This window comes from Tubulanus polymorphus, chromosome 1 (genome assembly GCF_964204645.1).
Source record: "Tubulanus polymorphus chromosome 1, tnTubPoly1.2, whole genome shotgun sequence".
NCBI lineage: Eukaryota > Metazoa > Nemertea > Palaeonemertea > Tubulaniformes > Tubulanidae > Tubulanus > Tubulanus polymorphus.
Window position 1 is genome coordinate 14759801 of NC_134025.1, and position 16911 is coordinate 14776711.

The 16911-nt window shown below is 38.8% G+C and overlaps 1 protein-coding gene across 1 annotated transcript in view; it reads right to left on the reverse strand.

Moving 5' to 3' along the window:
• The window catches only part of LOC141900300 (uncharacterized), a 231621-nt gene that overhangs the window by 79557 nt on the left and 135153 nt on the right, over positions 1–16911 (reverse strand). The window contains exons 9-10 of the mRNA XM_074787124.1: positions 11420–11595; positions 1861–1937 (exon numbers count right to left, since the gene is read on the reverse strand). Coding sequence (XP_074643225.1) covers positions 1861–1937; positions 11420–11595 — 253 coding nt within the window. The remainder of the gene's footprint in view (positions 1–1860; positions 1938–11419; positions 11596–16911) is intronic.

The following is a 16911-nucleotide window of genomic DNA, read 5'->3' on the forward strand; positions in this document are numbered from 1 at the left end:
TTTGTCTAGTACGATTTTATTCGTGAAAATGAATTTATTTTCTGCCGAACGATTTAGCCTAGGCTATTTGTAGTGTTAAACCTCATTAATGTGATTCTGTTAAAAAGACGAAACTAGTTTATTCTGATGTTTTCCATCATGTCCCAGCCAAGATAAATATATCAATCAAGATTTGGATACAAAAACCCATTTTTACGCATGAACTGTTAGACCCCACTAAATAATGAAAACAAAAACGGAACGATTTTTCTGAATGCAATTGCAAGACCCTCTGATCTTAAAGCTCCAAGCTCTGATGCATTTACGCATGCAAAACGTCGCAAAGAGCGATGCCGGTGTTGGTGTCACTGAGGCCGGCTGATGATTGCTTGTTTGTCTTTTTGTTTGTTTGGCTTTACGTACGTCGTTTGGATCTTGGTTTCCCAAGACTATTCTGATTGGATTGTTTATTTAACCTCACGACGGTACGGCCTTTGAAGTGTTGCCCGCATACTGTTCGCAGCCAGCGGGACTCGAACCCACTTGTAACTCGGCATTGATAGTGGATTCAACTGCATCACGCCTTATCTCACTGAGCTACCGAGGCCGCTCGATTTAATTCCAAAAAACTACAGCGGCGGCAAATAACCATCGCAATATTGCAATTTACGACAAACAACGCGTAAATTCAATCACTGTTGTTTAACGCATGGAAAAGATAATAAAAGGTATTTTTTCCCGGCGTGCATTACAAAGCGAATCTCTGCCGAGTGCGTAAGAGGGTGCTACCACCTTATGAGTGCGCAGCAGACGTGTAGGGCATCCTAAAAAGAAAACTTATATTAGAATATAGCCGAATCGAATTTTACAATGTCAGTCAACTGATTGATAATACAACATGGTTGTTCTCGGCGTACTTAACAATGATATTTTCCTCCAATAAACAACTCTGGTAAAATTGAATAAAAGGATCTTTCTTTATTGGTGATATCGTATCATAGTGGTAGCCTACCGTTTACCGTTCGATGTTTCGTGTCATCATGAAATGGTTTTAACTTTGGTAAAGGCGTTCCCGCACGATCACATACGGGTTTCAGTCACGAGTAGGCTGCCGTTCCACTGCTCTAGAAATACGTATTCTGACGCCGAGAATTAATCCCAAATAATCCCATGGATACTGATAGTTGGAATGACAGTGATATCCAAACAAAAAAAACAGAAAAATGCGATCGAATAACTTTTTGGACCATTAAATCAGAAATCTGGCGACGCTATGTTGTGGGGAATAATTGAAACATTTTTTTAGTCATTTTCAGCTGTTTCTAATGTTTTACGTGAACGGAGTGACAATTTGAAGTTACTATAAAAATGAGAAGAGTCGGCGCTATTTTTTCACACTACTATTTTCGATCCATTTTACTAGCATCGGCATGACGTCATAGACATCAACCAATGCTAAAAATGAACATATTTATGCTTGATAATACCATCAGATGGCGTGATGATACAGCAGGTAAAGGTAACGCAAGATGGCTTAAGAAGGAGCAGGAATTTTTTTCTCATTTTTTCTTTTTCCCACATTCAGTGCATAATGTTCTATTCACATTGGGGGCAAAAATCAAAATTTTTACTTAAACAATGTGTAAAGGGTTTGGTATTGGCTTCATTCAGTCTTTTTCATTAATTTCATACAGGAGTCTCAGAGTGCATAAATGAACACATATGTGTACACATATTTGGAAGCTCAGGTGCTTGCAATTGCTGATACAATTGAATGCATAAAAGTTAAATAAAAAAAGCTCTTTAGTGACAGGTATTTTCTCCATCACCATCTGCATCTTGTTTCATCATTCAACTAATCATTTTAATTCCAAAGGATACATTGCTTTCCAAGGGCATGATACCAATACAAATGCATAGTATGATACCAACATCACACCAGATAACATGGATGCATTCTGAAAATAAAAACAAACAAGAAATGTAACTGCAAACCAAGCTGTGATTATGGGTTTTTCTAACAGTACAATTAATATGTCACCCTTTGGAAATTATGATTAGAAATTAAAAAGTTGTTTCATGTTGTTATTGATTTGAAACCGGCATGACTGGTACAATGACCTGTACTTTCGGCATGACAGAGTTTTAACAAGCAATATGACACTATTGAAACAAGAGCCCCAAGGGGCACAATGGCCAGCCTGTCAGATTTGCTTTTTATAAATGATGTAATCTGTGGGTTATATTTATCAATATACACTCCCTGCTCAATATCATTTACATAGTAAAATCGTGTGTTAACACAGACAGCAGGAACGAATGTAATATAGAAATACTAAGTTATTGTATTGTTCAACGCCCCTGGTGGCCATATACAAAAACCAATGAGCTTGAAACTCACCAAGATCATAGACCATGTCATGAGCTACAACTTTCCAATTGATTGTGGTAGCATCATATGCATAGGTACGAATGTAATATAGAAATACTAAGTTATTGTATTGTTCAACGCCCCCTGGTGGCCATAAACAAAAACCAATGAGCTTGAAACTCATCTCGATCATAGAACATGTCATGAGCTACAACTTTCCAATTGATTATAGTAGCAAAATATGCTTAAGTATCAATTATGATGTGGAAAAAATTTTTTTCCACCTACGAATGAGTACTGATGACCCCAAGATGGCCGCCAAGTGCATCATAATTGCCTGGTCAAAAATACCCTCTCGGATATAAAAGATCCCTTTTCCAAAGAATACCCATAACAAATTGCAATGAAACATGGCACACCATTAGAAAGCTACAGTACTCAGAATTCAGGCCAAAATTGACATTTTTGGGAACAAAAAAGGTTACACTACGGCCATCTTGAGTCCGATCGACCCAATTTTTCTCATGCCGATGGGCCCTCGGGGGATACAAATATATACGAATGATCAAGGTTATTGATAAAAGTGTCTTCAAAATTTCCCTCGAAAACTTCAAAAATGTGTAAAAAGTGCTGATTTTGCGAACAACAATGGCTGCCAGTCGGCCATCTTGAATCTGACAGGGCCAGTTTTTGGCCTGAAGATGTGTCTAGGGTAGATACACGTATAAACCAAATATCAAGACATTACCTTGAAGCGTCTTCAAAACTTTGGAACTCTCACGAACTATCTAGATGGTTATCTCTCGACCTAAATAGCTTCAAGACCCATCTCAAAACAACTTTGTTCCATGCAGCATGCCATCAACTCTCGGAAAGCGAATTGTATTTAACATTTTTTGGCAGAATAAAATTTGATTGAATTTGCAATTTGGGCACATGGCTAATTAGCATATCAAGGTCATACACCCGATTTGGTAAAACCTTTTTTTTCGCGAACCTTGCGCAATTGTCAAGGATGAATTTTCTGTAGAGCAAATAAAAATTCCTCCCAAACACCAAATCAACTAAAGATTTCATAGAAATCGATCTTGAAATATAATTTTAAATCTTAAAATAAAACCAGGAAGTAAAACAGTAGACGATACCGCGGGTTCACGTGAACACCCGATTTCTGTGAACGAAATGTTGGTCGTGACAAAATTGTTCAGACGGTTTTAGGTGGTAATAAGTACGGAAACGTAACGACCATGGTTGACTTATTCGATGAAATCAGGCCTATGTGATATCCAAATTTTGACTTTTTTATTCTCCAGACCTCCCTGATATAGAAATAAAAAATTTTGGTGGTACGAAAGTGCAATCACAGCGCCGACGGGGACAGAGCCGTGTCAGAGATCGGCGGAGTGAAAATTGAGGTGGACGAACGCGAAGAAGTAGGCTATTGCGCTACTTGAATCACGAAAACTCCTGGCGCGGCCCCGACGCTTTTCGTTGATTAAGTAATACAAATATCATGCAATGGGTTTTCACAATCTACCGCTGGTATTTACCGGATTTCAATATCACTCCAAAATTCAAAGAAACCTCGAAATATCGAACCGGAATACTTCCGGTAGATATCCGCGGCTGCCCAACCGGGAAACTTATTAGTTTCAATAGATATTGATAGGATCCATCATCTTCACCCGTCAAGGGATTCGAACCCACTAAGCTAAAGCCATGCCAGAATCGGGTCGGGCCAATCACAGCGCTTGTAACAAACCACATTAGGCTTCTGTGGAATTTCCCAGTAAATGGGCCAATCAGCGAACACGTAGCGAACGCGGAAGTATTGTCGCGTGTTGATACATGAAGTCATGCGCAAAAGCGCCAGTAATGAAATCGCGATAATTCACGTGAACAGCTGCTGATATTTTCAGATAAACCAATCACAGGGAAGACACAACTTCCTGATTGGCTGATAAAAATTGAAATTTTCCCGATTTAACTTTCGTGAAAAATGCAGAAAACATTTTTATGAGACCCTATTTCAAAATTCTGCTCGCTACGATTCCGAGAATGGATTACGCTTAAATACGTGATTTGTTTGAATATGCCCTCACTTGGCAAGCAAAAGAGCCTTTTGTGTGGAAACCATGTCATTTAAATTCGCTCCATTTGTATAGTAATAGGCTCAGCCTACGGCTGGCCTAAAAATTAACTTGAATGAACATGTATCTAGTGTGTCGATAACTGCCAGAATAGAATCCCTATTCAAGCCTATATAAACTATTGACCAATATGTTCTCGCAAGCAACACTATAGAACCTGGGCAGGTATCAATACAATATTACCTGCCTATCCAAGCATATATGAAATATTCTACAGCCTTTGAAAACCTACACAAATTACTTAAGTCCTCTTAGGGATCAAAATAAGTGTCAATCAAAATTAAGACACTTGAGACATGATGGTAAGTTGGGTTAAGAAAAAATTTGTAGAAATCTGTAAAGTAGTTTAGGAGCATTAGGCTTTTAGTGACTTTTGGGGATTGTCTGTTTGGAAAGGGGAGGGGGAATAATAATAATGATAAATACAGCTATAAAGCGGCGATAACAGGTTTTCTGACATTTTGAAAGACAACTATTCTAATCATTATGAACCAGGATGTCGACGAATAACGGCATTGTAATGTGACTTGGGCAAATAATACCTCCACTAATCTCGACTGTCTTGTGGTGTTACAAAAGAAAGCGATTAGAGTGATTACTGGAAGTGTTTACTTAGCACATATGTAACCATTATTCAGAAAGTATTAACTATTGAAATTCGAGGATATCTACAAATTTGCCAGTTCATGCAATAATATAACAATAATGATATTTCTAAAGCCTTCAATAATTTCTTTCTACATAATTCGCAAATTCACAGCCACAACACTAGAAATAGTACTGGTACCAATTTTGTAATCCAATATTCGAGAACCAACCTTCGGTATAACTGATTAAGATAAAAGGACCTTGGCTTTGAAACACCTTGAGCCCAAATCATACATTGTTGTAAATTATTCAGATAAACATGATATAATATGATATGAAATTATATTATGATATATAGCGGATCAATAAAGTCCTACTTCACATCTGAGCATATCAGATGCAAATGGTGGAAGTTTTCAGTCAGTTACTCATAACTGCTGTCTCTATGTAATGCATACAGTTTCAGTGCCATAGCAATCCAATTGACCCTCCTTGGATAGATAACCCGGGGCATTATATGGAAAGGACAGTTGGGAGGCGTAACTGTGCCATTTGTAATGTAAGGGAAGTAGAAAGTATGTTTACAAATGTCAAACACAGAGGCAGTATAAATCTTGTGTGCTGGCTGTACCCTTCTGTGACATTCCATGTTTTGAAATATACTATACTAAAGCTTGATACAAAGACTATTGGAGACAGAATTACGCTTGAATAAACTAGAGGACCAAAGGTCCAGTTTTCAAATTACTTAAGAGGACTTAAGCAATTTGTGTAGGTTCGAAATTTCAGGGGATTGCTTTGAATGATGTACTCTTGCAAGGCCCAGATGTCACGAATTCGTTGATTGGAGTTCTTCATCGCTTCCGCGAAGGCCAGGTGGCGCTAAAGGCCGACATCGAGAAGATGTTTTTTCAGGTACGTGTTCCCCAAAACGACCGAGATTTCTTGAGATTCTTGTGGTTCGAAGACGGTGATATAGAGAAAGGAATCGTTTGCTTGCGCATGAAAGTCCATATGTTTGGCGCCAGCGTGTGCGAACATCGCCTTACAGCGTACGGCTACAGATAATGCGGCTAAATTCAGTACTGAAATCGTCAAGTCGACAGCTCGAAACTTTTATGTCGATGATTTTCTTAAATGCCCATTCAAAATCGCCGAATCCGAAGAATTAGCCGTCAGTACACAAAACCTTTGTAGGAAAGGTGGATTCAATCTTACGAAATGGTCATCGAACAAGAGCACTGCGTTAAATAGTATTCCCCCAGATGATCGGGTTGATGAAACTAAACAAGAGGACTCAGTCTTAGGGATGAAATGGTCCATTGTTGATGATACATTGTCATTCATTGTCAATATGAAGAACAATCCTACTACGAGACGCGGAGTGCTGTCAACAACTAGTGCGACGTATGATCTGATAGGGTTTATCGCACCTGCAATACTGCCGGCAAAGCAGCTATTGCAGCAGCTGACTTGTCGGAAAGCTGATTGGGATGAATGTTTAAATGACACAGAGTTGATCGAATGGAAGAACTGGCTCACTGCGATGGAAAATGTTGACAAAGTCCGGGTAACCCGCAGCTTGCGTCCGTCAGGTACTGTTAACAACGAAATTATATCATGCGAAATTCATTGTTTTTCGGATGCGAGCGAAGTCGGATATGGGTCGTCGTTGTATGCTCGACTGGAAGATAGCGATGGAAATGTCCAGTGTTCGTTGATTCTTGGTAAATCCAGGGTTGCTCCATTGAAGCGACTGTCGATTCCGCGGTTGGAGCTCACTGCAGCAACCATGTCGGTCCGGCTGTGTAATATGATGCTGCAGGAGATCGACTTAGAAGTCACCGATACGGTTTTCTGGACTGATAGTTCCATAGTCCTATGCTACATTAAAAATGAATCGAGTAGGTTTAACACATTCGTGTCTCGTGTATTCAGCGGAGTTCAGATGTAGACAAATGGCGTCATGTTAGGACCACTGAAAATCCGGCTGATTTGGCATCGCGTGGCATGACTCTCGATGAATAATGTTTGAATCGATGGCTTCATGGCCCTGAGTTTCTGAATAAACCGAAATCGGAGTGGCCAGACACCCGCGTAGGCAATAACGTTTCGCTCGACGGTGATCCAGAAGTGAAGCGTGATACAACGATCATCACTACGTTGGCTGTAGATCTGCCGGAAGAGGAGCATCCAGTTGACAGAATCCTTAGACGTCGGTCGCAGATGGTCTCGTGTTAAACGTATATTGGCATGGGTCCAGCTAGCGGTGAAAAAGTTCAAGCGTCAGTCCTTAGATAAGTTCGAGCTCATAACCGCTGATTTAATCGCAGCTGAACTATTGATTATTTCGCATGTTCAAAAGCAAGACTTTCCCGAAGTCTACCGTCGCTTGGAGGAAGGTCACGAGTTAAAAAAGAAGTGTAATCTTAGGAAGTTAGATCCCAGGTTAAACAAAGATGAGGGTGTTATTAGGGTTGGTGGCCGTCTTAGTTATGCCAGTCTTGCTTATGATCGGAAACATCAAATCTTGCTAACGAGCAGATCCAGATTAGCTACATTACTGATCGAAGACGCGCATCGTAAAGTTGTTCATCTAGGTTGTGAGAGTATTCTAGCGTACCTCAGGACACGATACTGGATGACTCAAGCGCGTAAATCAATCAAAAGTTTCCGAGGGAAGTGTATCGTGTGTATCACTTCTCATAGTCCGCCTGGCAATCAGAAAATGGCGGACTTACCGATCGAGCGTGTCACGCCAGACAAACCGGCATTCGCAAACTCCGGTGCGGACTATTTCGGGCCGATCGAAATTAAAAGCGGTCGAAGCGTGGTGAAAAGGTACGGCGTGATATTCACCTGTTTGGCTAGTCGCGCAATTCACCTCGAAGTAGCGTACTCGCTTGATAGCGACTCGTGTATAAATGCTACCAGGCGATTCATGGCAAGACGGGGAAATGTGAAATCGATAAGGTCGGATAACGGTAAGAATCTTGTGGCTGCTGATCGCGAATTGAAGGAATCCATTAAAGGCTGGAACGCCTCAGTTATTCATGATTCATTGCTTCAGGATGGCATCGATTGGTCCTTCAATCCCCCTGCTGGTTCGCACTTCGGGGGTGTGTGGGAAAGGCTAATCCGTTCCGTCCGCAGAGTGTTGAGATCGTTGATGAAGGAGCAAATGACACGCTTGGATGACGAGTCGTTTCACACGCTCCTATGCGAAGTGGAGAGTATTCTAAATAATCGGCCGATCACGAGAAACTCGTCAGACCCCGCGGACATGGAAGTTTTGACCCCGAACCATGTGCTGTTATATAAACCTGGTCTATGTTTACCTCCAGGTGTGTTCGTTAAGACGGACATGTACGTAAAACGCAGGTGGCGCCAGATTCAGTATTTAGCGGACATTTTTTGGAAGCGCTGGATAGCAGAGTACATTCCTACATTGCAAGTACGTCAAAAGTGGCTAACTCAAAATCGAAATGTAGCTGTCGGAGATATAGTTTTGGTAGCAGACAGTACACCAAGAAACTCGTGGGCAATGGCTAAGGTCATTGAGGTGCTTCCGGACAAATATGGTGCAGTACGCGTAGTTCGGATTAAAACTAAAACAAATTAGTTGATCCGTCCCATAGACAAGTTGGTTTTATTACTGGAGGTCGATGAGGAATAGTGTGTAAACCATCCATAGTTAAGTTTTGATTGTTTAAATTTTTGACAGATGTATGTATGCCTAGTTGGTACAGTGGTATTGTATTATGTTCTTATTCCCTCACTCAGGGTGAGATGGTTTTGCCGTTAAGGTGTGTTCTAATCTGTGATGCTGCTGTATCCATTTAGTTTAGTAATAGTGGTTCATTTTGCAGCAGTGGTGTATAATTGCTAGTTGTTATTTTCTGCTGAGTAGTTTGCGTAAATTGTATAGGATACCATTCTTAAAAGGAGTGCGTTAGTAGTACTATCTTCCTGTATTAAGTTTTAGGTTCATTTATGAGGATGCGAACTCTTATGTCATAAGGGATAAGTTGAACTCAAATATTAATGGGTCTGGTGTTCTTATTGTGTAGATGCGAAATTAACTTCAGGTTCACATGAGTTGAGTAATTTTTCGTAAGATCGAATATTCAGGTTAATTCTGTTTAAGTCCAGTCGTGTGTGAGTTGCTCTGATGTATTTAGTTTGCTAAGGTGCATATTATTTTGGTAGATGTATGCATACATTGTATATGTTATTCTGTTATAAACTTTTTGTAAGGAGTTTGCACTTAACCTCAGAGGCCCTTTTTTAGTATTGTAATGTGGTGGAGAAATTGCAATGCAATTTCGGGGGCCGGTGTAGCGGGCTTATTTTCCTAACCATTTGGTTTTACTCTATTTTCTCTATTTTACTTTACGTCCGGTACGTTGTCCGGTCCGGGACCGCAGTTTAGTGTGGAGTGTGCGGGCGCGTGTTTAGAAAGTTCGTGACCTGCCCAATATATTAGTTTTACCCTCAGTTCTTGAGGCAACACTGTCGGTGAGTGCATTCTCTATTGTTTGTTTAGGATGTATAGGCTATATTGACGAATGTTATTTCTGTGTAAATCTCCTGAGAGAGTTGTATCACTGGTTTTCGAGATTGGCACTCGCATGCCAGAGGCTGATACCCTTAAGGTTATAGGACGTTTCCTGGTCTTACTAGACTTGATTATTCGTGAGTTGATTACTTAGTATTTTTCTTAGTGTGTTTTCATTTCTTGTCTTTTTAGTCAATCGTAGTTTACTGTTTGACGTCGGATCTTGTGTGATGTCTATATGTAATGTAAAGAATGTGATCTGAGATTTGTACTCCTGAGTCTAAGAAGATTAAATAAACAAAAGCAGTAATAACACGCATATGACGGAACGTAATTAGTGGTTTTATTAACTTAGTCAGAACTGAAGGATATTACATTATTGACGACAACGCCACCTAAGATGTCCTACTTGGACCATGGACAACTGGACCTGATGGCCTTACTTGACTCCGTAGGCTGTAGACTGTAGGTCATAATTAGTCTTTAAGGATTTTGACAAAGCCTTTGATAAGGTACAATATCAGCCATTGCTAAACAAGCCACTAGGAAACATAATCAATGATAGGTCGCTCAAATGGCTCAGCAGTTATATCTGAACGAAAACAGGTGGCCGAAATCAATGGAACGCCTCATCTTGGAATAAGTCGGTCTAACTAGTGGAGTCACGCATGGCAGTATCCTAAATCGTCTTCTGTTTACTATCCTGATGACATACTCAGTAAACCAAAATGTACCGGACCAAGTAAATATAATCTAGGGGTCCAGGGACACCATGCCCACTTGGGAAGTGGCTTTAAATGCTCAACAATCTAGCAATTTCAATACATAACGCCCCCTAGTGACCATATAGAAAAAAACTAATGACCTAGAAACCCACCACAATCATAGTAGATGTCAGCAGCTATGATTTTGTAATTGATTGTGATAACAAAATATGCCTCGTTACCAATTCAATATGGATATACTAAGTTATTCTACTATTCAACCCCCCCTGGTGACCATATGCAAAACCCAATGACCTTAAAACTCACCACAATCGTAGTACATGTCATGAAACACAACTTTGCAATTGATCATGGTAACAAAATATGCCTAGGTACCAATCTAATAAGGAAATACTATGCTATTCTACTATTCAACACCCCCCTGGTGACTATATGGAATAACTAATGTCCTTAAAAACTCACCACAATCATAGACAATGTCATGAACTAAAACTTTGCAATTGATCATGGTAACAAAATATGCCTAGGTACCAATCTAATAAGGAAATATTAAGTTATTCTACTATTCAACGCCCCCTGGTGACCATATATAATAACTAATGTCCTTAAACTCACCAAAATCATGGAAGATGTCATGAGCTACAACTACAAATTGATTGGTAACAAAATATGTATTGGTACAAATATAATATAGAAATACTAAGTTATTGTATTATTTAACGCCCCCTGGTGGCCACATACAAAAACCTATGACCTTGAAACTCACCAAAATCATAGACCACGTCATGGGCTACAACTTTCCAATTGAATATAGTAACACAATATGCTTAGGTATCAATTTAATGTGGAAAAACTTTTTCAACGCATCCATTAAGAAGTTTTAAATGAAAAATTACTTTTCTGAACAAAATTTGGCATAGAGTTTATAATAAACTTTGTATACCTTTTATATGAGTCTTAACAACTGGTCGACACATGACAACATACCACAGTGAATGTTTGCGAAGAATGTGTAAGGAAAATGAGGATATACAATTCTAGAACAAACCTGAGAATAATTATTATCTAACATCACACCATAAACTGCGTGCAGTCCAAGACCAGGAAGTAACCAGGGTAGGACAGTTGACTCAGGATCTAGATGTTTCGCAATGCATGATATACTCAGTAGAATGACTGTGGCATTTGCCAAACGTATGATGGTGACACTTGTAGGTAAAATCACTGCAATAAAAAGACATCACAGATAAAGAGAATTAAATCCAATCAAACATCTTAGTTCAAATGAACATCATAAAATTGTCCTGCAAAAAAAAAATCTTGCGGATAAGGCAAGGGCACACAGATTACTTCATTCCCCAGATGTATATCAACATTAATCAGTACAACCATTGTTGTAGTTTTTAGAAAATTGTTTGTAATCAATTCAATCGAGATTTCTAAGTCATCGAGATTCTCAAATGAAATGTAGATGTGGGCTTGTTGTGCCCAGCCTAAAAATTGTGGTTATCCTGGTCATCCTGGCACCAATTACCACTTGAAAGACTAGGATCTGGATGAAATATAGATAGACCAAACAAATATAATAGAGTAAACACATTTTTGGGTCAGGACAAAACGTCGGGTAGAAGATCGGGGTACTTGCTCATTTAAGAATAGATTTTCACCCACAGGGGAAATAATCAATTCATATTAACTAGAGCTTCAGGGACACCATGCCCACTTGGAAAGTGGTTTCAGATGCTCAACAATCTAACAATGTCAATATTCAACGCTCCCTGGTGACCATGTACAAAGGCCAATGACCTTGAAACTCACCACATTCATAGAACATGTCAGCAGCTACAATTTCGCAATTGGTTGTGATAACAATATGCCTCGGTACCAATTTTAAATGGAAATACGAAGTTATTCTACTATTCAACACCCCCTGGTGACCACCACAATCATAGAACATGGCCTGAGCTACAATTTAGCAATTGATTATGGTAACAAAATATGCCTAAGGACCAATTTAATAAGGAAATACTAAGTTATTCTACTATACAACGCCTACCTGGTGACCATATAGAATAACTTATGTCCTTGAAACTCACCACAATCATAGAGCATGTCATGAACTACAACTTTTCAATTGATTGTGGTAACAAAATATGCATAGGTATGAATATAATATCGAAATACTAAGTTATTGTATTATTCAACACCCCCTGGTGGCCATATACAAAAACCAATGGCCTTGGAACTCACCAAAATCAAGCAAGCATGCATGCGAACTGTTATCGATCTAGCGTATTAGCATGATAGCAGGATGTTACATGCGCGCTGTAGTATGCATTCATTCAACACACAGATAGTTGACGGCGGTGCGTTACGTTCGAATATTGTTGGTTAACCTTCGTTTATTTCAGGCCAAAGTGATTCTATACTATTATCATCATTATTACTTGCTTTATATCCTGTCATAACAATATATAAATTCAAAAAGTTACATAATGGAAATGACAAATTACATATTGTATACATTCATAAGTTGTTATGATATAGCAGTAGGGAAAATATATAGGAAGCATTGCTTGTATCATGTATCACCCTCAATGTTAAACAACGAAAAAGAAAAGAAACCGGAATAAGAAGAGAAAACTGAATAAAAATCAAAATTATAATGACTTTGTCATAAACAGATCTCACATATTTCAGATAAATATTTTGATCAAGGCTATGGGCAAATAGTTCTTTTAACTGTAATTTAATATAAGTTTCATTTTCAACTTATTTTTGAAGCTTTTAATAGAGGGGGCATTCTCATTCTTTAGAATTTCATCTAGACAGTTCCAAATTTTTTGACCATTTACTTAAAGTAAAAAATGTTTCGTATTTGTATGGAATGAAGCTGGTTGAAGATTATTTCTAGACAGGGGGCCGGTTCCATAGACTGGGCTTAGACTTAAAGGGCAAATGCCATCAAAATTGTACTTTCCGCGATTTCATAACCAGAAGAAACTTTAGTATACATATAATGACCTAAGATGTGACTTATTGAAATAAATTGCCCATGGGCAAAGTGTGGTTTACCTTGAAAGCTAGAGGTTGTTGGTTGGAGTAAGGGCATTGCTTGAATCTTTTTAATTCGTGATTTCAAAGTTCCACAAGTTTATATTGTATTTTACCTTTCTTAAAGATTTATTTTGTACTCAAATAAGACCACAGATATACATTTGTTTACGGTCCACGTCCAGAATTTCGTAGGGTACAGGTAGGTGCGGCAGGGAAACTATTTTATATTTTCAAAAAAACATATTTTTCACAATATGAAAAAAAATATTCAAATAAGGCCATCCCAAAATAATTGTCTGTTTGCCGTAACACCGACTCAACTTTTCAGGATGAGTCGATAGGTAGAAATTTTTTTTTTTTGCTAAATTTTTGGGCAAAAGAAACAAATTTATCACCTTTTTTTACATGGAAACAATATCGCAAATCTAAGTTGTGCACGGGAAATTTGTCCAATAGCGTAGATTTGGAGAATTATTCTAAAATTATAACTTCGTCCATAGCGTCATCTCCGTGTTAAAAATGAAACAGTACATTGAATATATGCGCGCTTTTACCAGCTTCAATTTAGTCACTATTTAATAGAATGAATGGCAGCTTATTGGAACACTGCCAGTTTCCTGGAAAACTTAAATTAGGCCACATGTCAAGGCATGTTTTCACAGATGCACACTTGACTTCAAACATACGTAGCTCATACATCGGCAGTGGGTCGGTCGGCTGGCCGTTTTTATCAAAAATGAAATTTATTTCAATGAATCCCAGAAAAAAGTTTTCACTCGGTACCTTTGAAGTCGGGTCGGTCGGGTTACGGCAAACAGACCATTATTTTGGGATGGCCTAAAAATCCATACAGTATGATGTCACTGACATATCAGAGGGTAGCTGAATATTGAGTCTTGGAAACCTCCTCCAATGTATGGCCGCGGAAGCTTTTACCGGTACAGAATAAATCGGCTATTAGATCGTTTTAAATCCTGGAATTTACCACTACAATATTCAAACCTCGGCAGACCTCATAGTTCGCTGCTTAGTATTTTCAGGTCACAAGAAATTACAATTTATTACAAATTCTATCAAACAGAAAACACAGCGCTTATCTTCTGCTACTACGATTTTTCAGCCTATTTTCATGTCAAACGTGTAAGTGAATTTCGCTTACACCTCAATGTCAATCAAAACAATCCCGGGTATAAAAATGAAACAATACCTATGGCAGATGTGTGAAATAATTACATCCTCACCAGCAATGAGCATTTAAAATTCGCACGTAAACGGCACCTAGTCCAATGAAACGTACGCCATTCTATGGCTTTCCCATAATTATTTTAGTAGCGGAATTCCCCGTATATCCCAAAAACAGTCAATCCCATTCGCTCGTAGAGACGACGCCCCCCAATCGAGGTCAATGCAATTATATACGCGAGAGCTAAGAATTTTCCCGCCAAAAACAGTTTTTCGTAGAATTTTAACTCAGTTGACCATGTCATCGACGGAGGTTCGCCATGTCTTCAATCACATCGATTATACGTCGTTTAAGCCGAGAACCAATAAAACAAATGCTCACATAAAAAAACGTACCGCGATTTTACATGAATCAATGCCAACATCATATCGCTGACAAAGGTAAACCAAAAAGGAGCACGAATTAGGCATAATAGTTAGCGGAATAGTCATCTATTTATCCTTCACTCGGTGTGTATAATTCATATTCAACCCCCTGGTGGCGCTATTTATGATGTTAACTACGACAATCAACACAAGCACGTGTGCGCGGTAGTACGCGTAGCCTATGTTTAATCGATTAAATAAACACCATTTGTTAACTGTATTCACTGACCTACAGCGCTACTCACTTATACTCACTTATATACGATCATGTCATATACAACAGTAGCAACACTATACAATGGTAAGAGTTAATTCAAATCACACCCAAAACGATAAATTATCGCATGAAATGTCTAATGAAATGAATGGAAGCCGCGAGCGTTTGTCAGAGATGACATCAGAAACACGCACCTGCTAAGATAAATAATAACAGTGAGCACGTGCTGAAATTGCCGATTTAAAAGTCATATTTCTCAGTAATGGCTGAACTAAAATTAAAACCAGTTCCATATTTGATATTTGCGAAAACATCACATTTGAAAATGAATTTTACACAATATTCTATTTTGATGGCATATGCTCTTTAAGACCACTCTAAGACCATCTTGGTTCTATAGCCAATCTAACAACTTAAGACCACTTTTGGTCGTAAGTCTCGACTATGGAACTGGCACCTGGTATCATAACGGGTACTGGAAATCTTTTGAAAGAAATTATCAAAAATACTTAAAAGGGGTCATGAAGAGGTTTTGAAAAAACTTCTAAATCTAATTTTTTTTGTATAAAACATTCACCCTATGCATGTATAGTAGTCTCGTGAAAAATTTTTTTTAAAATATCTTTATCCAAACTCAAGAAAAGCCCGTAGCAACGGCCCTAGCAACAGGACACTTGCGTTTGTGCGGTGATGTTGATGACATCATTCTGAGAACACATCGCCTGCAGCACACTCAAAAGCGTTATTAAACAATGCTCATTTTCGTTGAATATCGTGTTTACTTTACCGTCTATTGAAATGCCTTGGCTTTGTGTAGCTACGAACTGTTCCCACAAAGGCAGCGACAAATTTTGGTGGCCAAAACCAAAGATTTAGCCCCAAGATGATGGACCGTACGAGGAAAAACACCCGGCCTATGTGTAAACTAGCTTCACACTTTAGAGAAGGAATATTACAACACACATAAACTTGGATACACAAAACTTATGTTTTTATTATCTGAGTGCCTCTTATTCTGCCAAGTGATGGTATTTTTGCGAATTAAGTTCGTAGTAAGAGATACGCACTTTCCACTGCATATAGTACTGGCTTTCCCCAGTGACCCACATCGGTGTAGTATGTACAACATACTGACTGTATATATGCAGCACACATTACTACACACGGACGGGATGGCGCAGGCTGGGCTGGGATTCACAAACAAGTTTACGGTTTCAGGACACTTTTATGGTCCAGTACTGAATAAGAATATCTACCCACAGAAATATCTGCGATGCCTATATCAGTCATCCTCTCTGCGTGGTTTTTACAAAGAGGGAATGACTTAAATGACGATGAAGGCTCGCTGCTCCACGACGTAGAAATATGCTGTACTATAGTCACAAATTCCTTCGTTCTGAGGCATCAGGTCCAAATTAAATGGAATAATTCTTACTGTCTATTAGTAACAACAGTTGGCTTCCTAAACATCAGACGTTTGATTGAAATCTTACGTATTTGAGTCACTATTTTGCACTTTAATCGCTGTTAGTATCACCCATTTCTATACACTACACCATGTTGTTTTGGTTTGGGTTCTCAGAATGACGCCACACTTACGGGTTGGGAAGGAATCAGCGCAGCCGATGAAAGGTCTCGTTTTAACACTAATTGAAGAA